The 26,292-nt window shown below is 44.1% G+C and overlaps 1 protein-coding gene across 9 annotated transcripts; it reads left to right on the forward strand.

Moving 5' to 3' along the window:
• The first annotated feature begins 2,141 nt into the window (after positions 1–2,141).
• znf618 (zinc finger protein 618) lies at positions 2,142–26,292 on the forward strand. Of its 9 annotated transcripts, none has more exons than XM_077011446.1 (14): positions 2,142–2,429; positions 2,506–2,586; positions 6,280–6,419; positions 10,749–11,025; positions 11,126–11,203; positions 12,198–12,245; positions 12,434–12,526; positions 13,188–13,301; positions 13,445–13,534; positions 14,414–14,560; positions 16,757–16,801; positions 17,078–17,155; positions 17,761–17,880; positions 21,951–26,292. In XM_077011446.1, exons 1-14 carry the CDS (start codon positions 2,408–2,410, stop codon positions 23,480–23,482), a joined length of 2,865 nt encoding a protein of 954 aa, XP_076867561.1. In that variant the 5' UTR covers positions 2,142–2,407; the 3' UTR covers positions 23,483–26,292. The 9 variants fall into 9 exon arrangements, with proteins under 9 accessions (XP_076867561.1, XP_076867566.1, XP_076867563.1 ...); XM_077011448.1 differs by having other exon boundaries at positions 2,143–2,429; positions 13,188–13,259; XM_077011447.1 differs by having other exon boundaries at positions 2,143–2,429; positions 12,437–12,526.

Consider the following 26,292-nt stretch of genomic DNA (forward strand, 5'->3'; position numbering starts at 1 on the left):
TTTATGTTCTTCACTGCATTTCTGATGACTTCTGTGGTGTCGTCCTATGGGGGAGGGGGTCATATAATAATAAGAATAAGAATAATCTTCCTAAATGCGTCCGGGACTCCGACACAGTCACAATCTTTAAGTCTAGGTTGAAAACCCACTTATTTAGTTTAGCGTTTGATAATTAATATCCCCCTTAGATAAAAGTACAGATCCAGGGGTTCATAGACAAAGGGTTTTATGGTAGACTGGGGCGCTGGTGCTGTCGTCCTGTCACTGCTCGTGGTCACTCAAGTTTGTTGACAGTGCAGTGGACGGATGCCATTGTCTCAGAATACCCCCAAGCCTATGTTACCTTCTGGTTCTGCCTTTTTAGCTAGGCTGTAATAATTTAACTAAATGCCGGAGTTGCTGCCACACTCCGGAAATGTTTATAATTTTACCTGTCCTGTATATGTCCTCATACAGAGCTAATTTTCCCTGTTTCATTTCTCCACATGGCTGCCCGCCTGTTTGAGGAATAATGAGATGAGGAGACCAGCGATCCATCCTGAGCCAGCCACCTCCTGCCTAACCGGATGCATACATCATGATGGACATTATTACATATTTTTCATTTTCTTTCTCTTCTTTCTGTCTAAATTGTTGTTGTTGTTGTCATGGTGACCGGTGTCGGCCAGAGGAGGATGGGTTCCCCCCCCTGAGTCTTGGTTCCTCTCAAGGTTTCTTCCTCATGCAAAAAACTAGGGAGTTTTTCCTTGCCACTGTCGCCCTTGGCTTGCTCACTGGGGGCTAGGACTCGGCACTTGTAAAGCTGCTTTGTGACAACAACTGTTGTAAAAAGCGCTATATAAATAAAATTTGATTGATTGATTGATTGATATAGTTTGAACTCAAACAGGATAGTTTCTCAGAAATTCACAGGAGTGCACAGTGCATTTTGTTCCACTTTTTTGGGGACTTTGCTCTTCTGAGCTGAGATTAAAGTTGTTCTTCCTGGAATCCTGGATGGAAATCCACTGATGGAAATGTGATCCAGTACACAGTACATAAATATTCATTCTTTAGCCTTTGCCACTGTTATGTTTGTTTTATTGTCATTTCAACCATATACAGTGTGTAACAGTATTCAGTGAAATGAAACAACATTCCTCCAGCACCAAGGTGCTACATAAGACATTAATGTCTTACTCAGATTTAGGCCTTACTAATGTCTTACTCAGTAATGACAGTGATTGTGGTCAAAAAAACACCACAGCAAAACATTTTCACTGAATTGAACTGAATTCTTTGTGGTATCTGTACTGTGTAGTTTAGCCATATGAGAATATGATTCTCAAAGCCTTTCTTGAGGGGATTAGCCCATTATTCACCTACCATTTTATTAACATGCACATGACTTTAATTAGTTTGTTAAATTAATAAATTAATGTTAATTAATATATTTTATTCTTAAGTAATTTTAAAACACATTGGAACTTCACTCAAATTAATTTTCTTTTTTTTATTAATTTTTTTTATCTCACAAAACATAAAATTGATTCCAATTCTCTTTGCAGACAACTAATCCTCAAATTTGCATTTCATGCCATCCAATTTTATACAAATCTTCAAATTTTTGCAAATCCACCGCTAGGGGGAGCCAAAATACCATTCCTTTCATTTCAGAAAAAGCGAATACAATACAAGTAAAATAAAAAAAATTACTCGGCAAAAGTCGTCAATGATTAGTTTCCTAAGGATGGGTCTCCTTGGCTTTACATATCAGATCGAAATCAAGAGTGTGCAAAAATCAAGCATTTCTCTGTTGCACCACATAACAAGGAACGGCTTGTTTCTCTTTTTGCCAAATGAAATACCCCATAATTGGTTTTCTACATTCTGAATTAAACACACTTCATAGCAGCTAGTTTAGCCTGTCGCTGACAGAGGTAGACTTGAATTCCGAGGATGGGCATTAGTATACTCACAGATATCAGAATTTGTTTAGTAATTAAACTTGTACAAGGGTATTTTTCATCACAAATGCAGTTTATTTTCTTTCTACAGCAACTTTAAAAAGTATTTCCAAGTATCCAATATGAGATTATACTCTGATGTCAAATATCTGATATAATTTTGAATTAAAGCCTCGCAAATTCGGAACCCGTTCTTTTCTGCATGATGGCGGATGACTGTGTGCAACGGGACATACTGCAACATAATCCTTGCCAACGGTGAAGCAACGCCCGTGAGCATCGTGTGGTCTCGGTTAGACCCCACGAAAACCTCCCGGAAGCAGCAAGCAAGAGCAGAAACATTCAGCAACATTCTCTTTTTTTATTCTCCACAATCGAATTCGCTCCCAAAAGTCTCCAGCTATTTCGTCATTTTCGAGAGTCGAGTGGGAGGATTCTTCATACCCTGAAAATTTATCCGCATGACCCGCACCGTTTGGGGAGGTAACAAACGTAGCGCGCTCCGCTTTTTTTTCTTTCTGAATTAGAAATCTTCATTTTCAGAAAATTTTCCCCGCAGGCCGCGCGCACGCGACGCTTCTCCCCGCACCTCCTGCGCAATTAAAGCCGTCTGGACTGCACGAGACTAAATGCTCGTTCGGTAAGCGCGTGCAACTTATCCGCCCGCCAATTCTCCCGCCGCTGCCGTCTCGCGCTACGGGTCTGATCTGTTGAATTTTGGTACGGAAGCGTTTTCAAAATGAAGTTTTCCAGCTCTTTAGTCGGGCGGCGGGTACGCGTAGCAGTTTTAACGGTCGGCCACATAGTCGTGCTTTCGCTTTTTTAAAAAGCCGAGTTTAAGCTTTTGGACATTTTTAAAAGCGGCTGAGAAACACGTTAGCTAGCGCAGGGGAACATCTGAAAACACAAAAAGCAGTCGCAGCCATGTTTGGCAAATTTTCCAATGAATTCCGCTCATATTCGTCGATTAAAGCGACACTGGCGCCGGTAGTCGGTTTATCGACCACAGCAATCTCTCTGCACAGCTTCATTACAGCAAAATGTTTTGTTATTTGCGAAGGGAAAATGTTTTTGCTTGTTTAAATTTACAGTCTGAATGTCGTTTTCGTTTTTGTTATGAAATTAGCGCCACCTATCGTCAAATATTCAATGAAATTAAGAAATTACAATTAATTTGATTGCATTTCACTTTAGTTGGGGGATTTTTTCTGTTTTTACAAATGAAGTGTTTAGTCATTTTGAGAGAGCGGCTCAGTCGTGTGTGCTTTACGTTGTTTTTATATCTCTGTGAAACGGCAGCCGGATGAAAACAGCGAGGCTTGTTTTTAGAATCACCTCAGAGCTCAAACGTGCATCTCCACCATATTTAGTCCGCTTTTTAACACAGCCTCGCAGGAAAAAAAAAGCTGAATTTTCGCATATGTGCTGTAATGACAGTATTTGAGCAGCGGATTCCTCGCGATGGTTCACGTTTTCTGTGCAGAATTATGTTGCTTTTTTCTGGCTAAGTAGGCCAATATTGTAAAGATCAGGCAGCCCATAGTTAATGCACTGAGTACACGCTACCCTACAGCATGGCTGGCTTTGGGATCTACACAGGACAGTCACAGGGGCATCACACCACTAGGGTATAACTGATCTGTTATAAGTATTGCGTGGTTGATTGGGTTAATGGTAATTGATCAGAGAGTTCATGTTCGGTTCTTCAGGTCCAGAACTTTATTGTGTGAACATGGCGTTCTTTGGTCGAGTCCATGTGCTAATAGTGGGGCGGGAAGCTCCGGCCTGCGTCTTCACAACTTCCCTCCATGTTAGGTGGGCTCATGCGGTCCGTTCGTGGACGAAACAAAAGATCAACTAATGGGATTTTTTTTTTTACCTCCTCCCCTTATAAATTAGGCCAAAAAATCATTAGTGAATTCTCCTCTATTTAGAATGGTCTTGTCAACACAAAGCTGCTCGGGCTCGTTTTGATTTATTTTTCGGCTGGCTGTCCAGAGTAGTGAGTCGGTGGGTACCTGTTCTCGATCAGTACTGACCTTTACGTTCCCCTGAGTCCTGAGTTTCAAACAGACCTGTAATGGGCGCTTCTCAGCGCTGGGTCTGGGCAGAAGGCCATGCCATGCCTGTGTGGAGCTGCTGGGGGGGGGGGGGGGGGGGGGGGTGGTAGAGGCTTGCCCCATGATCTCAGAGGTGCGTAGGGGAGAACGCATAAGGAAACAGAGGTTCAGCTGAAGTGTGTGTGTGTGTGTGTGTGTGTGTGTGTGTGTGTGTGTGTGTGTGTGTGTGTGTGTGTGTGTGTGTGTGTGTGTGTTTAAATAATGTAATTCTGCTTGTTGCTAGTTGTCACTTCCTTCTGACCTCCCTGTGAGGCTTTTCTTACTGACCTTGGGCCGAGTTTGCAATTCCAAATCGTTGACAACACTGCTCATCTAATGTAACACACCGCTGTGTCGTCATCTCTTCTTTTTTTGTTTCTTTTTGTGTTGCCCTTGTCATCTTTTGATGAGGGGTAAACATCTACCAGAGCTTTTGCCCTTTGACTTTAAATATAGTAACATGACCTCACTACTGGGAAGTTCATTTTGATGTGTACTTTCAACAAAATGAAATAACTGACAAAACAAAAGTTGCAGCTCAGAGGCTCGAGTACAGCAGGGCAGGTTTGGTGGCACGCCTGGCACTTTGTGTGTGTTTGTGTGTGGTGTGTTGATCTGGAATAATGGCTCTTTGTAACATTCTTTGGGTTTAAAGTCACATGGTATTTGTTCGTATCTACAGTACAAGGTGATTTCATAAAAATCTTTTGCTGTCGTTAAAACTGTGGATTTAGCATTTGGGAGATGTGCGCATATCTAGCATTAAGCTTTGAGAGCTCTGTGATGAGAAGAGAAGGAAGTGATCTGAATCCAGAAAGAAATTTGATGTGTAACTGAAATTGGGTTTAGCACATACATGTTTGTAGGTGCATTTAGTAGTTATCTTAGGAGAACAGCTGAGGTTGTTGATAGAAAAATTGCTGGAGAAAAGAACCAAACCCCCGAAACAACTGTAATTGAAATCCAGCTTACAGAGCCCATCTACTGTTAGAAAGAAGACGTGGACAGCACAATTACCATGGCTGTACAACACGATTTAAACCTCCCATCACGACCAGAGAGGGAGGGTCACACTCTCAAAGAGGGAGAGATGGAGACAGACAGGGAGGGCGGGAGGGAGAGAGGGACATAGATTTGGACAGAGAGAGAGAGAGAGAGAGAGAGAGAGAGAGAGAGAGAGAGAGAATGAGACAGACTATGAGATTCAAGCCAAGATAGTTTGCTTTAACAAAGTAGAGAATATTCACTTCAGTTACAAATCCATTGTTCTTATAAAACTATAACGACACAAATGAGGCAATTGATCCAAACCGGTATAAATCCAGTATAAGCTTTGTAAAAATAAGAAGTACAGTCTTTGTTTATATTTCCTGTGTGTTGCTTATCTTTTAATCTGTACTGATCGAAAATGATAACCAAAATAACAAGACTGATGTCATTGTGGTGTGAGGAAAACACCAGGCCAGCTGTCATTGTGACGGTTCCTAAAGCTCTCTGGTTTGCTGTTCTCTCGTGTTGGTGAGCACTGGGCTAGATCGCGCTCATACTCTCTCACCTGTGGCAGGCGCTCAGTTTCAGGGCCTTCATGGAACTGGGGGTCTGGTAAAAGTTGCTGTGGTGGTCTTTCTGAAGCCAGGAGCTCTAGGAGATGGAACAGATTCAGAGATGAAAAATTAGACCCCAGGATGTGATGGAGCCTAAACATTCCTTGGTGCCTGCAGAGACGTTGCTGCCTTTGACGGCATAAATACACGAGCCTAAAGGTTTGTGGAGAAGCACATTAATAACTCTGTACGGATCGGGTACCAATTTTTTTATTTTTGTTGCTGCCGTTTGGAAAAAGTTAAGATATTCAGACATTTTAACTGCTCATGTTCTACTTATAGCAGCTAAATATTGTGTGCAGCATCTGTTTGAGTTATTGTGGTGACCCGCGGCCGACGCTGTGTGGAACAACAGTGCAGATCACTTCAGCGGCTTCCCCTTTTCAAGGATTCAGGCCTGGTTTTCTGCCTGCTCACTCGAACTCTAAGAATAGAATTTGCATTAAAATATTTAGAACTGTTTCCCCACCCCCCTGTCTTACTACACTACGCTGGTTTCAGATGCATTCATGTTCCGCGTGACGTTTTACAGTCTATGGGCCTGATTTTGCAGTAGTTTTAATATAAGCGGGGGAACGAGCGGCTAATTCTTAACCCACAGATTAATTCTTGGGTATTTTTGGTTTTCAGATCTCGTTCCTGGTTGGCTGGGTTTGGCAGTCGACGAACGCGTGAGTGGGAGGAGAGAGGGAAGAGGGAAACACAGGCTTCGCCGTGACGCTTCGCACCGCAGGAGGTACACGCCGCAGTCCGAAACGGGACGCTCGAAGGTGTGGAGGCTGTGGGGGCGCAGTTTGGGCCCGCGGTTGTTGTGAGCACCTCGTCCATCAGAACTCCAGCGTAGGGAGCTGTGGCGTATCACTAGTGGCTGTGGATGCAGTGGTGGTCTTCCTCTTGCACCTGATTTACTTGCGTATTTTGCATCGAGAGTGTAATTTGCATCCTCGTCCGAAGCCGACTTATTCGGTTGCTTGTTTATTTATTTTCTACACAACATTGGCTCACTGATCCTTTGTGAACTCTTGTATTCTGTAATCCTCCTTCTCAGCAGCTGTTACTGTCTGCCGTAGCAGAATGCCGTCGTGGCAGGGACTTGTGTTGCGTTAGCAGCATCGTTCGGTTAGCCTGAGCAACATGCAGGACAATATCGTTGGATGTCCTGCACTACTGCAAGAAATGGCCCAAGTTACAAACTCAGGGCAGATGATCTGTTATGATCCTTTTGTTTTTTGGTTGATTGGTAAAGTTACTTTAGCCCCTGCTTTTGTCCTGCTGGCCATAGAGCATTTCCACCCGTTTAACACAAGCAGCGTGGAGCCCGTGTGCACTAAATAAGCATTATTTACCTTCAGAGTACCTTTGAGTTGTTGTGACTGCAAGCTCAAAGGTACAAGATAGGCCTCACTGGTCATTGAGTTCACTACAGCTTGGTAAAGAGAGAATTTTGAAAAAAAATTAATTTTTTTTTCTTCAGCTTTTCTACATTAACCAGTAGTTTGTGACTTGGTGTTACTTAATGGCTTGTTGTCGCCCCCTCTGGTAGCTTGCCTGTTTTAACCAGGACTCCGTCTCTCTTTTGACCAGCCATATCATGTTGCAACACACTCGTTTTAACTCGTACTCTGTACTTCCCCCTCAAAATGCTCATTACGCGGTGCCCGGGAAAGATGTTTGTACCATCTGTCAAAATTGCACACGGTTGTGGAAGGAGGAAAAAGTTGGTTTTTCTGCGAAATGGTGATCCACACCGTACATGCGTTACACATGCCAAGTGTTTGCATATCTTCATGCGTGAGCCGTGTGTCTGTATTCACAGCATATTTTCCTTTACCTGCCTGCTCCAACATGCTTCTGTGAAAGCTCTTGTTGACCTGAAACTGAGGTCGGACCGTTCGACTTCGTACAGTTTACGTAAACATCGCAAACAATTACTAAATACCGTATTTGTCACTTAATCTGTCTCTTCACGGAAGGCATTCCTGGAATTTTGGAGGGGGAGTGATGAAACTGGAACCATAGAGTAATTCCTTGCAGGACAAGATTAATTTGTATTAAATTCATAAGTATCTAAATAATGCTCAGTGTTTTTTGGCGTGCTGAATTTGGCATGGCATGTTGTAGAGGCAAAAAATGTGTCCTTCAGTGTCTGTTCATGTTGGTCTGCAAAAACTGGACATTGTTGGCTGTTTTGTGTGAATACAGACACTTGCTTTCATGACTCCATAAACAACAATGGCGTAGATCTTCCCACTCTATCTCAAGCTTGCTTTGCAATTTTGATTTATGTGGAGAAAAAAAAATGTAATCTCACGCAAGCCAGGACCGGCAGCAGGCGGGATGCCGTCCTGAATTTCTAATTTTAGACTGCTCTTTCAGGATTTATTTTCATATAATTCAGGTCTGCTTTTCAATAGCTCCCAGTTATTAAAATTTAATTCAGGGAACATTAGCATATAAATTGAAAAAGCTTTATTGCGTTGCCCTCTCATTTGAATGGAATTTTAAGACCTGACATTTCTGTTTTTCAGCCATCTCAGTTAATGGAAAAAATGGAGGGGAAATCCCCCCCACCCCCCCAAAAAATATATTTTTAAGTTATTGCTTTTTTAAATTGTTGGTTGTAGACAGGCCTCAGTAATTGAGTGCAGGCCAGCAAAGTGTTTCTGGTGCAGGAAAACTGGAGCATCTGGACATGTCATTTTCTGCTCGGTCCTGAAAAAAGCAGCGAATCTTTTTTGCTGTGAGTACTGAAATGAGTATTTTCTGCTCGTGTTGTAGTTAATAGGAGCACAGCAGTTTGTGTATCATCCCGCTGTCTAATGGCTGTGACCACGTGCTCCTGATGCTTTCCCTGTCATGAAACTGCATAGCCAGTAAAAGTTCAAATATTTGGGAGTTTATGCATGTTCTGTAGTTTCATGTTTACATTTTTGAGGAGTTACTGTGAAATCAGAATCAGAAAAAAACAACAAACAAAAAAGTCTGCTCTGTGTTCTCCACTAGCGTTTGATCTTGAAGTGAGGGCGTGTCGTCTTTACCCAGCCAATCACAGCACTCCACATAGAGCTGCCTAGAAGTTGCCACACTTTTCTCTGGCAGGCTAATCTTTAATTGACAGTCCCGCCTTCCGTATTTAATAGCAATATTGAAAGCCAGTTTTCAAGTTATGGTTTTGTTTGCTTCACAAACGGAAGCGTTTATTCTGTCACCTCTCACGATAGTAACCACCTAAATACTGTCAAGTCAGTGACTGCCTTACAGGTCTACATCATGTCATCACGCTCAGGACTGCGGTTAGAACTCCTTGCATGTTGACTTTTGTACCAAAGTTTTTCTTTGAACAGCACAAGGACAAAAGGATGCTGTGATCCATTAGATTAAAAAGAAGCCAACACTGACTTAGCTGAGAGACTTGGCCTCAGATCCCCTGAGCTGTGACTAGCTGGAGCGCCTACATTTTTACATACTGTTTTTCACGTATAAATGTACAAATTGGGTGGTGTTCTTTGGCTTCCCCAAATTGGCAAATCAAATATTTAAAAATAATAAGGAGGGGGGGGGGTCGGGGGGGTCCCCTATACTTGAGCCCTATAAATTAAGTCAAATTATTACTGAAATGGGTCAAATCACTAAAATATATCCTCCTCCTAAAATTTAGGCTGACGGCTCATTTGTCGTCTGAGGTGTAGCCATTTTCTATCAGGGACGGCGATGTAGCCTCACCAGAGGCGTCTGTGGATGTCTGACGTGAAATAGCACCCAGCGAAAAATCGCAGCGTGTAATTCTCTGAAGTGCGAGGAGGTGTGTGTCGTCAGCAGGTTTTTTGAGCGGTGTGCGCATCGAAATCTGGCTGCCTGTTCTAACACAGCGCTAGAATAGGTGAAAGCTGTAGATTTGCCATTTAAGGACAGAACGGTTTGTATTGATGCCCAAGACTGTATTTGCAGAGCATTTTGCTAGGACAGTGTGTGTTCATATCTTGCATATGGAATTTTCTGTTAGTATTCTTGCTCTGGAAGGCAGTCGCGGTATATATTTGTCCAGTGTGTATATATATATAATATATATATATATATATATATATATATATATATATATTTAAAGGACATACCACTGTTGCAGGTGTTCTCATTTAGATAACGAGGCCCCAGAAGTTAAAAGGTACGTTCAGTAGCCCCGGGTGTCTGAATCTGTGCATATCTCCCAACATATCTTCCCTTTATTTCAACCCTGGTTCATGTGATCGGAATAAAAATACAGACACAAGATGCCTAGTTTGCTTGTTGGATGATGGCCAGGTTAGAAAACAACAGTGTTAAAAGAGATTAGTGAAGTGTTTTTTCCTGCTGTCTGGTCACTGATGGTGACCCGTCCTTGTCTTCTCTGGTGGTGATCTTTCCTTGTCTCTGCTGGGGCAGGTGAGCTGCTTATTCAGGTTATTTGTTTTTTAATTATTATTTTAAGAGTTTCACATAAGGGAAAAAATAGAATGACTGTGTTGTCTATGGGCAGGTGGGCCAAGTGCATAAAACCTGTTAACAAACTCTGAACCTTATTTGAACTCTGACCTTTAACAGACCTCTATTACTCCCTCTGTGTAACATCCAAAATATAGTATTTTTAATCTGATTGTAAATGAACACTGCGATACTGTATTTTAAGTTAACGGCGTAGCTACATTATGATTGATTAACTTTGCGTGCCTGTGTTCTTGCGACTTAATTTATGTTCAACCGGTGTTGAACGCATTATTCTGGACCTCACCCTGGGCAGAACTGCGTCAATCTGCCCCACTGCTGATAGAAGGGAAACTTAATTAAGGTCCTTTATGTTAGAGTTTGTGTGCTCTTGTATCAGTGGGCTGTTGAATTGTGTGGTTCGCTGTGTGTGCAGTTCGCTGGGTGCAAACGGGATTGCTCGGTGTATTGTTCTGTGGTCGTGTCCTTTAGTTGGACTTCTAGCACAGTAGCTCTGCGTGGGGGCCCCACGTGCACCAGAATATCTGCAGGGACTGCAGTGCTGAATACGCCGGTACCTTATGCTGACGTTTTTAACGGCTCTCCTGCGGGACGCTCCCACATCTGCCCCTGTTCCCCAGACCGCGCGGCCGAGCCAAAACGGAGCCATGAGCACCAAGGAAGCGTCCAGCACCCCCGGGCGGGAGCCGGCGGAGCCCAGCGTCCCCGCAGCCGAGACGTCCCCGGCCCGGACGCCCCCCTCCGCCCCGCCCAAAGCGGCGGTCGGCGCGGCCAAGGTGGAGCCCCGACGCACCTCGTCATCCGCCGCCACGGCCAGCAACGGCAAGGCGAGCGAGAGCAGCCTGCCGGCCGAGATCTGCGTGGTGATCGGCGGCTCCCGCAACTCCCAGGCGCAAGGTGAGGCCTGCCGGTACCGCACGCCGGCGCTTACGTACCGGAACGTACCAGAACGCGCCGAAACGTGCTTCACGCAGGTTCTGTTTTTGCCTTCACACAGGCTCCTACGTGTGCAGAATATGTGGGAAGAAATACAAGTATTACAACTGCTTTCAGACCCACGTCCGGGCGCACAGAGGTACAGTCAGAACCTCCACGTAACCCACAGTTTCCACAACCAGGTCTAATATTACCCAGAATCCCCACAGGAGTTCCTTCCCTAGAAGGTGAAAAAAAAGTACTGTTTCAGACTTACAATGGACATTCAATAATGTATTTTTGTGTCGTCTGCGTTTACCTCCATCGCTGGGCTGGGGGAACCGTTACTGTTTCTGTTTCCTCGTGCTGATACAGGAAAGGTTAAAGATGGGAGGAGAGGCAATCAGTACCAGACACGGACGCTGGTCACAGCGAACGCATTAGAACAAAATAATTAAATCAATCATTTTGAAATGGTCTTGGAAAAAGGAGGGGAAAAAAGCTACATGAAACAAAACACAGTACTGTACTTAGCAATCAGTTACAAGGTCAACTAAGGAAAGGAACTATAGTTGATGACAGAAAAATTACCAGCTGTAATTGAAATCAGCAGTGCGGAGATAATTCACTGTTTACAGCAAACAGAACTTGCAGTGCGAAGTAAAAAAAAAAAAACCTGAATCATCCCAGCAGCAGAAGGGGAAAAAAATCCCAGTTTAACTGCAGCGGAGACATGAGCCAATGACACACTCAAGCAAAGTTCTGGAGACTTTTATTTTACTCTTAATTTGAAATGCGGTGTCAGACCCAGCGGGTGGCATGGTGTGTGTTGCCCCAGGTCCTTCCATCCCTCTCTTTCCATCTTTAATCGAAACTGCTTCTGAATCCCAAATGGCTTTGTGTTCAATTTATGGTTCACTTCTAGGGTGCAGAAGCCATTATTTCATACCTTATGTAGTGCACTTGCACGCGGCGCAAGGGGCCATTTGGGATTCAGTCTGGGCACACAGCAGAGGGTTTTACATCATGCTCGGGGCTTCTGGAAGCTTCCTTATGTGACTGAAGGCACCTTTTTTTATTATTATTAGATATGGTGTCTCGGTCTCAGTCGTCGGAACAAAGTGCATTACTTTACTCTTCCTTCTCTCTCGCAGAGACGGAGAGCACTGTGTCCGGAGAGGGTGGATCCCACGGCCCCAACAGTGAGTAGAGATTCTTCGCAAAGTGCGCCGAATTTTTTTTGTTGGTCACCGTCCCCATTTGTTCCTTTTGAAAATGCTCCCCGAGCGTATCCTCACGTTCAGCAGCCAGACTGTGCCGCTGCCCCCCCCCCCCCCCCCCGACCGGTTCCTCAGCCCCACCCTGGTCTCTTCTGCTCCCTGCCCGACAGCAGATTCCTTCCGCTACACGTGCGACGTCTGCGGCAAAAAGTACAAATACTACAGCTGTTTCCAGGAGCACCGGGACCTCCACGCAGTGGACGGTGAGTCCCCCCCACCTCCCGTCCACCAGCGTCGTCCTCCGGGGTCCGAGGGTGTGGGGCACAGACGTAGGTTAGCCTCTACCTACGTCTGTGGCCTCTACCTTCTAAAAAGAAGCGTAATCACAGTACAGCCTGTAGGGGGCAGTATGGAAGTTCTGTGCAGGTAAATAGTTGCAGGGTTGCCTCCTTATGAGCTGTGTGCTCTTTAAAGGCAGAGGGACGTGTTTTTCACCTCACCATGACACGGCCGGTCCTGACTTGCTGCCTGTGTTTTAATATTTCTCCGAGATAAGAGACAGAGGTGAATTCCCATAGCTAGGGGACACATAAGTGTTACTGGGTTTAATGTAAACATACTACTGTTAGTAAAGTATTTCCACCTTTTGTCTGCAGCGCGGGTTTGAGGATCATTGAAACGGGGCTTATTGTGTTTACGCACTGCTGATAGAAATGGTTAAGATAATGATGGCAAAACACAACATGTAGTTATGTTGCAGTTTATTAGACCAGCATGTACAGTAACTCTTCTGTTGGAGAACCCCAGCCTCTGCTGATTAACTTCGGTATGGAGATAGAGTTTGTGATAGAGAACCCCAGTTTGTGATGGAGAACCCTAGCCTCTGTTCCTCACTTGTCTTTCCTGGTGCTGTCCTCCGTCTAGATCCCTACGATCATGTGATTCCTGTGGAAGAACCCAAGGAGGATGTCGAGCCCTTTCAGAAAATAGGACCAAGTAAAAGTTTGGAAAATTCTGCTGTTGTAGCTGATTTGCCTAGTAATTTTGACATTTTGTTCATTAGTATCCCCCCTTCCCCCCAAAAAAACATTCATCGTCATTGATATCGGTGTGTGGTGTTGGCCCTTGTGACCTTTGTGCAGGAGATGTTCATGCCGTGATGTGTTTTGTTTGGCTTGCAGAAACGGGGAGCTACACATGCGAGTTCTGTGGAAAACAATACAAGTATTTCAACCCCTACCAGGAGCACGTGGCCCTGCACACCCCCCTCAGTAAGAGATGTCTGGCAACTCTCGTCTTATTCTTGTGTCGTAGCCAAAAGACAAAAAGCAACCATAAAATGAAAATGTTGAATGTTTTTGTCTTCTTTTTTTTTTTTTTGCCGTTCCTGGTTATTCTCAGGATTTTGGGGAATTTCCTCAGAAATGGCATGTGGATTATGTCACCAGCAGTGCTCGGTGTATCCACCTGTGTAAACGTGGATTTGTCTCCTTCCTCCGACCTCTGGGTGTGGGAGAGTCGATCGCGATGGCTGGGAATGACATGCTGCCCCGTCATGGCCCACATGCACCTTTTATCCCCTCCTCTGTCACAACAACCCCCCCCCCCCCCCCCCCCCCCCCCATTTATTCCATTCGCCTTCAGTAAAGACTTCAGCTGGGGAGTTTGTCACAGAGAGCTATTTAAAGTACACTGCATCTTTAGAAATGGGTCAGAGCGATGGTATTGTTTCTGAAGGGCTCTAATCCCAATTAGCTCTGAATCACAGATGTATTTTAATGTGGGGGTCTTAAGATCTTGGTACACCCAGGCTTTGTGTTTCCTGTGGCCTGACCAAGTGGCACAGGATAGGAAAACGCTTTCATGGTGCATCATGTATTTGCCACTTCATGTGTTCTTGAAAATATTCTCTAGCATGTCTGAGCCTCTTGGGGTTCTGGTTTGATGAAATGTAAAACATAGTCCTGTAGTCTGTGTCTCTATAGAGATCTGACAGTGTCTATTATTTATAAAAGAGCTTGTGTTAGTTTTAGCATGGCGTCGGCTCCGTTAGACCGTTGGTTTCTCGCCGACGGTGGAATCGCAGGCAATTGCAGCGACGCTGCTCTTCATCACGGTCCGACACACTCTTTCTGCCGCTGGTTTTTCAGAAAACTCTTACAGTTTGAAAATGGATGGCAAAGCGACATCGGGGCAGGCAAGCCGCGGGGACGCGAGCCGCGGGGACGCGAGCCGCGGGGACGGGAGTCGCGGGGACGCGAGCCGCGGGGACGCCAACAATTCCCAGAGCTCGAGCGGTAAGTCACGGCGTCAAGCTATGAAATGTTATGAATTTCTGGAATTTCAGAAACGTTGTAACTTTGGCTGTGTTGAAACCTGGGAGGGCAGGGTTGTTCGTCTGCGTGCCTGCGCGTACAGACGTGGCATATTTATGTAGTTCTCGTTTGAACGTCATCAGTCACTAATGTTTTGAACTCCGTCTCAGTGTGTGGGTTGATACAGGCCCGGGCTGAAGTGGCTGACTCGGGCCACGCCCCAGCAGGGTTCGGAGATTTGCCACCTTGAACACCCCTACTGAACTAGTGTCCATAGGTTATATAGTGGAATATAGTGTCCATAGGTTATATAGTGGAATGTAGTGTCCATAGGTTATATAGTGGAATGTAGTGTCCATAGGTTATATAGTGGAATGTAGTGTCCATAGGTTATATAGTGTAGAGTCTATAGGTTGTATAGTGGAGTGTAGTGTCCGTTATAGTGGAGCATAGTGTTTCGATTTTCTTTCAACCTCTTGTATGAAAAGATGCTAATTAGTGAAACTAGGACAGTTATCACACCCTACCAGAGTTACTACTGCAAAGCATAAAACAATGAGATGGGATGAATTAGACAATATTGCCTGGTACATCCTGGAAGCTTTAATGCGTGTCCCTAGATTGTTTAGTCAGTGGAGCGTGCCACTTTAAATTGCAGAAGAAGTCATATTTCCAGTAGTTCTACCCACACTCCAGTCGTAATTTCTTAACCTTTGCTTTGCTGGACATATCTCTTCCTTTTTCAAAAGATTTGTTTTCACCGATGTCAACGTGTTAATTTTACTTGTGAGCAGGGCTGGGCAGTAACAGAATATGTGTAATGCAATCAGGATGCAAAACATGCTTAACTGTATTCCGTTACAGTTACAGAAAAAATACATTAATTAGAGTACGATTACATATTAAAATGTGGAAATCTGGTAAGTTGCAGGATTACGTTACAGTTTACCGAGGATCTCCTACACTTCCACCCATTCTTCCTCTTTCCCCGATAATGGTGCAGACAGAGTGAATAGTTCCCCCGACTCTTGTCGCACTGCTACAGAATCAGCAGCTCGCATTTGTTTTACTGTTTCAAATATGTCATGTTCAACCCAGCATGTTCGGGTTTTGGCAAGTTTAATGGCTGCGCTTTATTGAACTTTATTATAGATCACTTGTTGCCTCTCATAGTACTGATAATATTAACATTATACATAATAATAATCCTAATTATAAGGTAATTATAGAATTAACGTATAGAATTTGATATATAATTAAAATACGTTTACATGTAGGTAAAGTTGAAGAAGGGAAGGCGTGAGAGGAGAACGGCGGCAGGCCGGCGTTCGGTGGCGTGTGCCATCTTAAACGTGTCCGCGGTGAAAGCCGCACCTCACGCTATTGATCCGCTGGGCGTTTTTCCTGCTTCTGTTTTCTGCCTCACTTTGTCAGACGTGCCACATATTGTTATCGGAAAAGAAGCAGCAGGCGCTGTGTTTAAATTTCGGCTTTGACGCTCATTGTTTTGTGCATCGTAGAGCAATCGCTCGACCTTATCGTTCATTAAAATTATATTCAAATAAATAATGCAGATGATAAAATCATGATTAAAATGAAATGACAAAAAAACTTAATTTTATATCTAGCACAAAGAGTTCCTGCTTGTATGGAAAATGACAAATTATTGGTTTGGTTGCACTGGTTACTTTGGCAGGATATTTGTGCACGTGTATAGGGGAAATATGGCAAACGTAGATTTGTTTTCTTTTAATTTCACGTTATAAAAACAGCCGGTGATCTCCCATTGCACAGGTCTGTACACAAGCACATCCAAACAGAGCCGCACTGTTTCAGTGTGTAGAAGGTTTGTTCCCACCCGTGCTAAAATATTCTACTTGTATGGGTTGTTGTGCGGGACTGCTGAACCTTTACATGACTGTTGAGTTGTTTGTGAGTCCGCACAGAGAAAACGCAGGAGATTGTAGGAACTTATTGGGGGGCCTTACTGACCGACACTGTACAAGACCAGTGCTTCAAAACTCTTGGGTAGTTAATGGGTTAAAAATAATCCCAAAGTAATGGAAAGCAAACAGATTACTTTAATATAATGCTCCTTTTATTAAAAAACCGTAAAACATGCAATCATTAACGGAATACATTTATAAAGTAACTCAAAACTCCTTATTTGGTTTGCAGAAACTACAAGTCCCATGATTCCGAGCACCTTTCCTCCATCACAGAGTAAGTGCACCTAGGAATCACTCCAGTGATTTTCTTCACTCTTCTTCATTTGGCCCTCATCGTTTTTCCTGTCATCGGCATGCTCTTCTATTTCCATCATTAATCTCATCACTTGTCCATTAATGCCTCGGCATGCACGGCTCGAGTCACCTCTGTCCGAGGCCACCGCGACCTGCCTTCTTGTCTGTTAAATGACCTCCATTTTGGGTGCCTTAGCCCGTGTTAGCGTTAGCGCGACTGTGTTCTAAAAAGGAGACGGTGGGCCTTGTGTTCTAGAAGCCTTCACCTGCGGATCCTGTGGGATTCAGTTCCAGTTCTACAACAACCTCATGGAGCACATGCAATCCCATGCGGGTAAGTGAAGCACGCCCCCCCCATGGCCAGGCCCCAGATCTTCCCTGCTCCCTCACCCTGATTCGCCTCAGTTCACAAAGCTGGGACCAACCCCCCCCCCACCCTGGTGTCGCTGTGTTTCAGTAGCATGCGCGTACCATGTGTGCCGAGCGTCTCACAAACGTGGAATGCTATTCGAGTTCATTCTGATCAGATCACATTGTCTGAAGGAATGTCTTAATCTGCTATAGAGGCGTGTAATCCCGCGTGGCATGTCATCAGTCACTCTGTGTTCAGCATTTCTCATCGACATTCATCGTTTAGTTGAGGAGCTCATCTGAACACGCGTGGTTCCCCATGTGTGTGCCATGTCACCAGCATGGTGTGCTGGAATGAACTTTTGCCTTTGACATACTGGTTACTGATCAGGAGGCATGAGAGCGGGACACTTGCACCAAGAATTCTAGTGTGCACCACTCTGACATTATATTGCACGTTTCATTTTGTTTTTTGTTTATATACACTTTCTCGTCCTCTCTGATAATGGAGTGATTTACAAGACGTTTCAGAATATGAAATGTTCAGCATGTTCTTGTGTTTTTCTTTTTCCTTTCTCACTTCTTCAGCGGATAATGAGAATCACAACAAGGAAGAGCCCCCTAAGGTCAGTCAGACCCCCGCAGCCTCTCAGGAGCAGCCGTGGAAGTCTCCCCAGTCTGCCCAGAGGAACCACATTCCATCCTATCGTGAGTACATCGCACCTACGTGCTCCCGATTCCTCCCACCCCCTGTTTAAAATATGTGTTCTCATGGTTGCCCCATAGCCCTGAACCAAACGCTACCTGCCCACCTGTAACCAGTGCCACTCAAACGTTTGGACACGCCTCCTCTTATTTGTGGTGTTTTCCACATTTTAAAGTAACTGCAAATGCATCGAAACTTTGACTTTTATAAAATGAATACTCCACACACTTGGCATTGTCTCAGTCAGCTTCATGAGGGAATCTGGGGAGCTTCTCCAACACTCTGGGCTTCTCGCATACGCAGAGCACTAACTGGCAAAGGGACTACAGCTCTGAATGGAAGCTACTTACTGGGTGGGGGATTTCATAGTTTTTGTATGTTTTTTTTTAAATATACATTTTGGAAGTGAAGTGAATGCATACGTTGTGCAATGTGTACAATTTAAAATGGTCAAATTTAAGCATAAGCCTTTAGTAAAAAAAAAAAAAAAACCTACATTTCAAAATAGTTAACTGGTAGGATGCTTCCTTGCACGTCATATACCTCTAATACCCCAACACGTGCATGTACCTTTTCTCTGTGTGTGTGTGTGTGGGGTGTGTGTGGGGTGTGTGTGGGGTGTGTGTGGGGTGTGTGTGGGGTGTGTGTGCGTGCGCGCGTGTGTGGTGTGTGTGGTGTGTGTGTGTGTGTGTGTGTGTGTGTGTGTGTGTGCGCGCGCGTGTGCATGTATTGTGAATATATACATCTGATCTTTTTCTAGCTACCATCTCCAGGTTCCTATCCCACCCTGGCTACGTTCTTCCTGCTCTTCCGCCACACCTCTGTACCACACGCCTAATCCTGCACGTACCCCTCCTCCCCCCACACCCCGCACCTCACCCACATCTGACCTGCCCACTGCCACACCTTCAACCCTGAACGTGTTCATGCCCCCAGTGCCACACCCCCAGTCCTGAATGTATCTGCCCCCTTCCACCACCACCCCTCCCCCATCCTCAGTCCACATCTGCCTGTCCTACCGCTAGGTGCCCACCCGCATGCTTAGCGCATTGCCACCCTACTGCCCTCATGTACCCTCGGTACATTTCTCTGTTCTACCCATATTCCCATGGGCTTCCAAATCTACACCCTGACATCCTTCTTAAAAATAGACCTCATAAGTATACAGCACATCCCATGGAGTCTTTGCAGAGGATATTAGTGATGTTATCGGAGAGTCGAGGCTGAAGGAACCTGGTGCTAGCCTTATCTCCTGGAGACAGTGTGGGAATTTTAAAGGTGTGACATACATACATTCATCTAACCCCGGCAGAAGTCGGTTGTTTTACAGAATATTTTATAGCTATGTTTAACACAATGGGTCACCATATGGTGGCAGTTTTGAAAAAGGTTCAAATAACTGGTAACAAACAGGATATTTGATTCCTGATGTGCGGTTGGTATTTAATGATGGGGCCATGGGGTCCAATCATATGGAAGTTATTCGGTGTCAATATTAAAATCAAAATGTAATACACATTTGCATTTACATGTTCAAATGCAATAGTTCTATTTACATTTGCAATGTGGTAGGACATCTATTCATATTTCATTTACTCATACATTTTGATGCTTTATTTGTGCCTTTATCGAAATGAAAATGTATTTCCCGATTTGAATGTTCAAGTTAGTGTGATTTCGTTCGAGGCACACTCAGTTGCTCTGCCACAGCGCTCAATTTGGCAATAACAATCACAGTAGCACCATATAAGGCAGAGATGTCCGCCGCTTGCTTGATTAACCTTTCACACTAATCGAGTGTAAAATCGTCTGCTACCCTTTGAATTAATCTAATGAGCGCTTCTGCGGTCATGTTAAAAAAACTTGCCTGTACTGCTTAGTGTGCTTAGTCCCGTCCTGATTGGCTGCCTGATGTGGGAAGCTGTAGAACCCGATTGGCTGAATAAAGTGGAGGGCTGTGAAATCTGATTGGAAGGCTGATGGAATCTAATTTGACTATAATTTGACTGTAGTGGAAGACCATGCAAATGCATTCTGCTCGGATTGCATTTTCAAAATTGAGCCCTGTTGGTATTGTAATGTTATTGCTAACAGGAACGATCCTATTTCCCCCATTAACATTTGAATATTGACATATTTTTAGCGTGGTGGTGAGGTTGAAAAATTATACTTAATGCATCTCTGAATGCTAATGAATATTAAGCATATAGCATTTTAATTATACTTTTGATACAACCTTTGCATGAACTTGATAATTCAAATCGGGAAATACATTTTCATTTCAATAAAGGCACAAATAAGGCATCAAAATGTATGTGTAAATGAAATATGAATAGACGTCTACCATATTGTAAATGGAACTATTGCATTTGAACATGTAAATGCAAATGTGTATTACATTTTCATTTTAATATTGACACAGAATAATACAATCAGGGCTTTCATAGTGAATAAGTGATCTACGTTTTAGCTCTGGTTTGTCCCCATTCATTTTTTTTTTTGGTGGCTTAAATGATAAGTTTTTCTGTAATTACCCTTTAAATGTTGACATTACTTGCACTAGATCAGATCAGATATGCATATTTCAGTAACTATAGTTTGATTCCAAAGCCTTCTTGTTTTTCAAACATCTTAGAATTAATTCTTTGTAAGTTATTAAAATGCTTCCAAATTCTGTTTGTGCAGCTAATGATATAGGATGAATTATACGGCCCCCCATCTATAAGGACTGAATACCAACAAGTGACCATTTGATTTAATTCTGCCCACCCAGTATAATTTATCCTGGAAGGCTGCAGTTCTTGTATGTCTCTAGAGCTATTTTCCACATTTCCTGATTGGATTGTTTAGGTTCTACGTGGGTTAAACCAGAAATCAGAATATTTATTGGCTAGCTCAGCATTTCACTTGGTTGTGTAATAAAAAACAAAATAGCATTTACTTATTTCTCAGGAGATATGACCCTTGACCCATCTGGATTGTCGGATATTCAAGCCAAATCTGTAGCTGTTTCTTCCTGCTAGCTGCTTCTGCAGCTCAGGGACTGAGTGGCATGGCTAGGTCTCAGATACTGGAGTATATTGGGTTAGCAGCTGACTGTTTGCCTGATCCTCAAGGTGGATCAAATTACACATCGATGTTCTACAGCAATCGACAACAGTCTGATGTCTTTGCGTCAACGCCGTGACGAAAGCAAATATGAATCCTAAATTTCAGGCAACTTTACTCTGTATTTCAAAAGGAAGAAAATAAAACAAATTAAAATATTTATAATAAATACAAATATTTTTGTGCATATAGAACAATTTGTGGCAGTTGGCATCTTAATATTGTGCAGTTTTATATTGTATATGCATTCTTCTCATTTTAATCCTTAAGCACGTTGTTGGTCTCCTGGTTAAAGTATAACACACACACACATGTACAGTCCTTCTCACCTCTGTGCTAAAAGACGTACACAGTCTCTCACCTCTGTGCTAAAAGACGTACACAGTCTCTCACCTCTGTGCTAAAAGACGTACACAGTCTCTCACCTCTGTGCTAAAAGACGTACACAGTCTCTCACCTCTGTGCTAGAAGACGTACACAGTCTCTCACCTCTGTGCTAGAAGACGTACACAGTCTCTCACCTCTGTGCTAGAAGACGTACACAGTCTCTCACTTCTGTGCTAGAAGACGTACACAGTCTCTCACCTCTGTGCTTCCCTCTCTGTTCTCATAATGCTGTTGGCGTTTACTCTTAATCCATAATTGTTTAGCTCAAAGTCATTCTAATTAAGCTAGATGCATGCCATTCAGACATCTCTAGATTGGACCTAATCAGATTAGATTTTTTTTTTCCAACAGAAATCTTTGGTATTGTGCAGCAAAACCAGACCAGCTCAGCATTGCCAAGTAGATCAAGGGGTTGGCGTGTGCCACCGGTGTTTCTGTGTTAGGATATGTCGGGCGGTCCTGGTGCTTTGGGGGCTATTGTTGTTTGTGCATTTTTTTCTTTCTTTTTATTCCTTTTCCTTTACCATTTAAACATCCAGGTATATTCAGATATATATATTTTTTTACTGTTTTCCAGAGGGAAACTTGCTTCCAGAGAAGGAGCGGCAGCAGGTGGCAGAACGGCTGTTGCGTATGATGTGCACAGACCTGGGTCTCCTCAGCGCCTTCAGCAGCAAGGACTTCCTCAAACTGGCCCAGACTCTGGTGGACACGGGCTCTCGGCATGGGGCCTACTCCATCCGTGATGCCCTCGGGGACATGAGCTCTCTGGCCCTGAAACAGCTCCCCCGCATGTACAACCAGGTCAAGGTGAAGGTCACGTGTGCCCTGGGGTCAAACTCCTCCCTAGGCATTGCCGTGACCTGCCACTCGCAGACTATTGGAACCGACTCCTGTTATGTGCTGACGGCGTATCAGGTCGAGGGAGTGCGACTTCGACGGTACGTACTGGGCCTTAAGGAGGCCTCCCTGAGAGATGGCCCAGAACACATACACCACTGGGTGCAGAACGTCCTTTCAGAGTTTGTCATGTCCGAGATCCGTACGGTATACGTCACCGAGCCCCGACTTTCGCTGCTGCCTTTCTGCAGTCGGTCAGGCCTGAGTTTACGGTGTGCAGGGTGCTCTCTGGCAGCCACCGTGCAAGCTGTCCTTGGCCGTCGTAGCCTCCAGGCCCGGGGCCTCCACGAGCTAGGCGAGCTCCTGGCCACGTGCCGCGACATCGCCGGCTCGACGAGCTTCAACCGGGAGAGCAAAACGGCCGACGAGGCCCCGGCGCCTCCCTGCTGGGACGCGACCGCCGAGGCGCTGCTCAAGGTGCACGAGAACTTCGAGGCCATATGCGAGGCCTACGGCCGCTGCAAGAGCACCGCTCCCCTCCTGCAGGGCCTCAACAAGCACCTGCTCGGCACGCTAGCGTGCCTGCTGGCCCCGCTGCGGCTGGCGGCCCAGGAACTAGGTGCCGACCGCTGGCCCACGCTGCAGCAGGTTCTCCCCGTCTACCTGCGCCTGGAAAAGCTCTTCACCTCCAAGGCTGGAGAGGCGGGCGCTGGCAGCAAGCTCTGTCACTACTTCCTGGAGGCGCTGAAGGAAAACTTCAAAGTGGAGAGAGTGCATCAGGTGGCCATGATCCTGGACCCGCAGCTCAAGCTGCGGCCGGTGCCCGGGTACCAGCACGAGGAGATCATCTCTAGGGCTTGCGAAATGGCCGCCAGCATGAGGGAGCCCGGAAGCGGGGGCTCGTCCGGGATCTCCGGAGACGAAAGGGATGCTGATGGGCCACACGTGGCCAAGCGAGGCCGCTTAGACTGCGGGGTGGAGAAGCCATCGTGTGCGGCCGAGGAGCCGCAGGTCCGGAAGGAGTTGTTCCAGTACCTGGGTGAGCCACTCTTTCACGCCACAGGTGACCTGTTTCAGTACTGGAGCTCCGTCATGGACAGGTACCCCAAACTTTCTCGGCTGGCGCTGTGGCTGCTGGCCGTGCCGTCTGTGGGCATCCGAGGAGAGTGCATTAGCGTCTGTGAGCAGACGTTGGCCATGAAGAAAAAGCGACAGGTCTCTGCCGAGGAGATGAACAAGCTCGTTTTCCTCAAGTGCAATTTTGCCTGAGGTGTCGCAAAGCCACCAGCCAATGGCATCATGGACTGTTAATGAAAGAGAGTAGTGGATCTAGACACTGGTCTCAAATCACTTTGTAGCTTTTTGTCATGGTATAGTTAGAATGTTTATTCTGGAGCACCTGTTTCTAGAACAGTGTCTATAAATGAGGCACAGATAACGGTGATACTTTTGATGGACATTGGCAATACTTTATTGGGCAGAGATATAGCCTACACACACACACCTCAAACCTCAACTTGCCATTGGCCATGAGAAAACAAACAGAAACCATATAGATGCTATGCTCAAAATCATTAATATGAGAATTTTTCTTCAGAGCTTGAATTATCTACTTTAAACCAAAAGAGGGGCTAAGACACTATGTCTCATCATTTTCATTTTCTTGTGTGGTCTTGTTCCCCTCGTAGGGTTTTTCATGTTCCCACCGTTTGACTCTTGTACATTTTTTTTTGCGTGTGCCAATGGAGCTTTGAACATGTTTGTTGCCTTAGTTACTGTACACACTATTTTCTTTGAGCTAAAGAGTCTCTAAAACTGGTTTAGAAGATTTTAGATTACCTCTTTTTGTTTTTGTTTTGTTCAGTGTTCCTAACTCGTGGTACCTGGGAGCTCACATCTGTTTGTTTGATTGAATAGACTGCCGTTTTTATTGTTTTAATATCTCTGCAAATGTGTATTTTTAATGGTTCACACCAGCTATGTTGCTTTAGTTGTGCTAATCTACATATTCATGAGATTACGCTGGTGACCTTGCATATGCATGAGGAATCAAATTCATTAAAATTTTAATTCTAAATGTACTAACCCCCTGAATTAAAAGGCTACATTTTCCACCATAGAGTCAGCCCTTAACTGAATAGGGATGCAGCTTGGTTTAGGTGGGCTGTTCTAACACTGTTTACATGGGTGCTGTTCATAAGGCCCAGTGAATTTCACGGATTTTACTTTTGGACTCGGCATGCAATACAGGAGCAGTTCCTGAAATTCTGAGTGCTCGTAGCATTATGGTAAAGGGTGTCATCCTAGCCCCGCTGTTTGGCACAGGCTGTCTCACTAAACTGCTTTTCCAGGGAACTCCAACCCAGATTGGCTGCGGTGGTTGATTCCCCAATGTCAGTCCCGGGTCAAGAACCTGTACAAAAGAACGTGATTCCATAGAAATAACAACTGTTTTTCCCCCTTTCACACCATGCATTTGTGTGCACGTTTCTTTCTGTTATGCTTTGCTCATCATAGCAAGGTTAATCAATTTTTTTTGCCACATTTTTGTCAGCAGTTGCCTGGCCAGAGTGTTTGTTTTTTTTATGTTCCTAATTGGGACTGTCCTTTTAGAGAACATTTGTTCTAATGTTCTGGAAGTTTCATTCATGGTTGTAAAAGGTTGTCAGTTGTAAGAACGGTCTTTATGTTTTTGGTAAACTGCACTATAATCTATCCACTCTATAAGACACCATTTCAAATTAGGATGTTCTTGTATTGTTATTAAAGCCATTGTAGGGCAAAACAAAGTTCAATTCTGACATTCCTGATGTCAAAAGTCAAGCTCAAACAAGCCTAAAAATTGGCAGGAGAAAAACCTTTTGTTTAATGACTTGTAATACAAACCCTGTTTGAATAGGAGGCAGCTACACTTTTACTTTGAAGTATCCTGCAGTTGTTTTGTGGTAAGCTATTCTTCTGTCATTGATGCACTGGATTTCATTATTTGTTGCCTTTGTTTTCTGCAACATTTTAGATGGTTTCTGGCAACTTTTTCTAAACAGGCCCCAAAGCTTTTATTTATTATTATTATTGGACTTGCATCTTCATTCTAAATTTCTTTAAAAAAAAACAAAACATGGAACCATGTTTTACGTCACTCGTGTCCAAATGGATCATGGTGTTTTTAAAGTGTTTAGTGTGGCAGTTGACTTATGAGATGGCCTTTTAAGCTGGAAAAAAAAACTAGCTTCCTGACAAGTTTGTCACAGAGACTTTAATATTTTTGTGTCTTGTAATGCCTTGTACACTCCTGTCTCAAAGAGTAAAGCTGTTATAAAGATGTGCATGCAGACAAAAATAAGCCTGTTTTCAAACTATATTGCTTAGACATAACTTTTCCAAGACCTCTAGGCCTAGAGTCAGACTAGATGACGTCCATGCCTCTGTGTGCGTGTGTGTGAGCTTTATAGCCACAAGAGGGTGCAAGTGTCTCGAATACCGAGCTCGTGCTTTGGAGGGAGTTGCAAATAGTCATACCTCTTTTTCTATACACAACTTTCACAGTTTAATAGAGTTCAACGACAAACTGTACACTCTCTGAAGACGTTTATTTTCTGGTTTTACACACTCAAGAGAATACATGTTTGTTTAGGTTACTGCAGTCTTGTTTTACGGGAAAGGGAGAGATGTTTGTTAACATAATGCAAAGTGTTCTTGTACAGCATAGATCGAGTTTCCAGCATTATCCTCACACTTGCAATATTTAAAAAAAGATTCTCACCCTTATTTATAGGCCCATCATTTTATTTTATGCTTTCTGTTGACTGTAAAGAGCAGATGGTTGCTTGTCCTTTTTTTTTTGTGATTTTTATTTTTATTTTTTTTGTGTATTGAATTGTTTTGAGCAGTAGGTCTAATTTATACTTTTTTAGCAACACTATTTTTATATATATATACATATATATATATATATATGGATAATGATAGAACTTTAACTCATTCCTGATTATCACCAGTACATGCAGTGCTGTGACCCGTCCTCAGAAGCTAACTACCCGCTACAGTATGAACTGTGTGAATAAAACTGATGGAAACTA

Source organism: Brachyhypopomus gauderio, chromosome 7, assembly GCF_052324685.1.
Source record: "Brachyhypopomus gauderio isolate BG-103 chromosome 7, BGAUD_0.2, whole genome shotgun sequence".
Classification (NCBI taxonomy): domain Eukaryota; kingdom Metazoa; phylum Chordata; class Actinopteri; order Gymnotiformes; family Hypopomidae; genus Brachyhypopomus; species Brachyhypopomus gauderio.

What these genes read in the sequence shown, in the direction of transcription:
- znf618 (XM_077011446.1), top strand. Translation starts at nt 2,408, where the DNA reads ATGACCCGCACCGTTTGGGGAG. An exon ending in GCACATGCAATCCCATGCGG is followed by an intron (nt 17,156 to 17,760) that starts GTAAGTGAAGCA and finishes TCACTTCTTCAG; the next exon opens with CGGATAATGAGAATCACAAC. An exon ending in GAACCACATTCCATCCTATC is followed by an intron (nt 17,881 to 21,950) that starts GTGAGTACATCG and finishes ACTGTTTTCCAG; the next exon opens with AGGGAAACTTGCTTCCAGAG.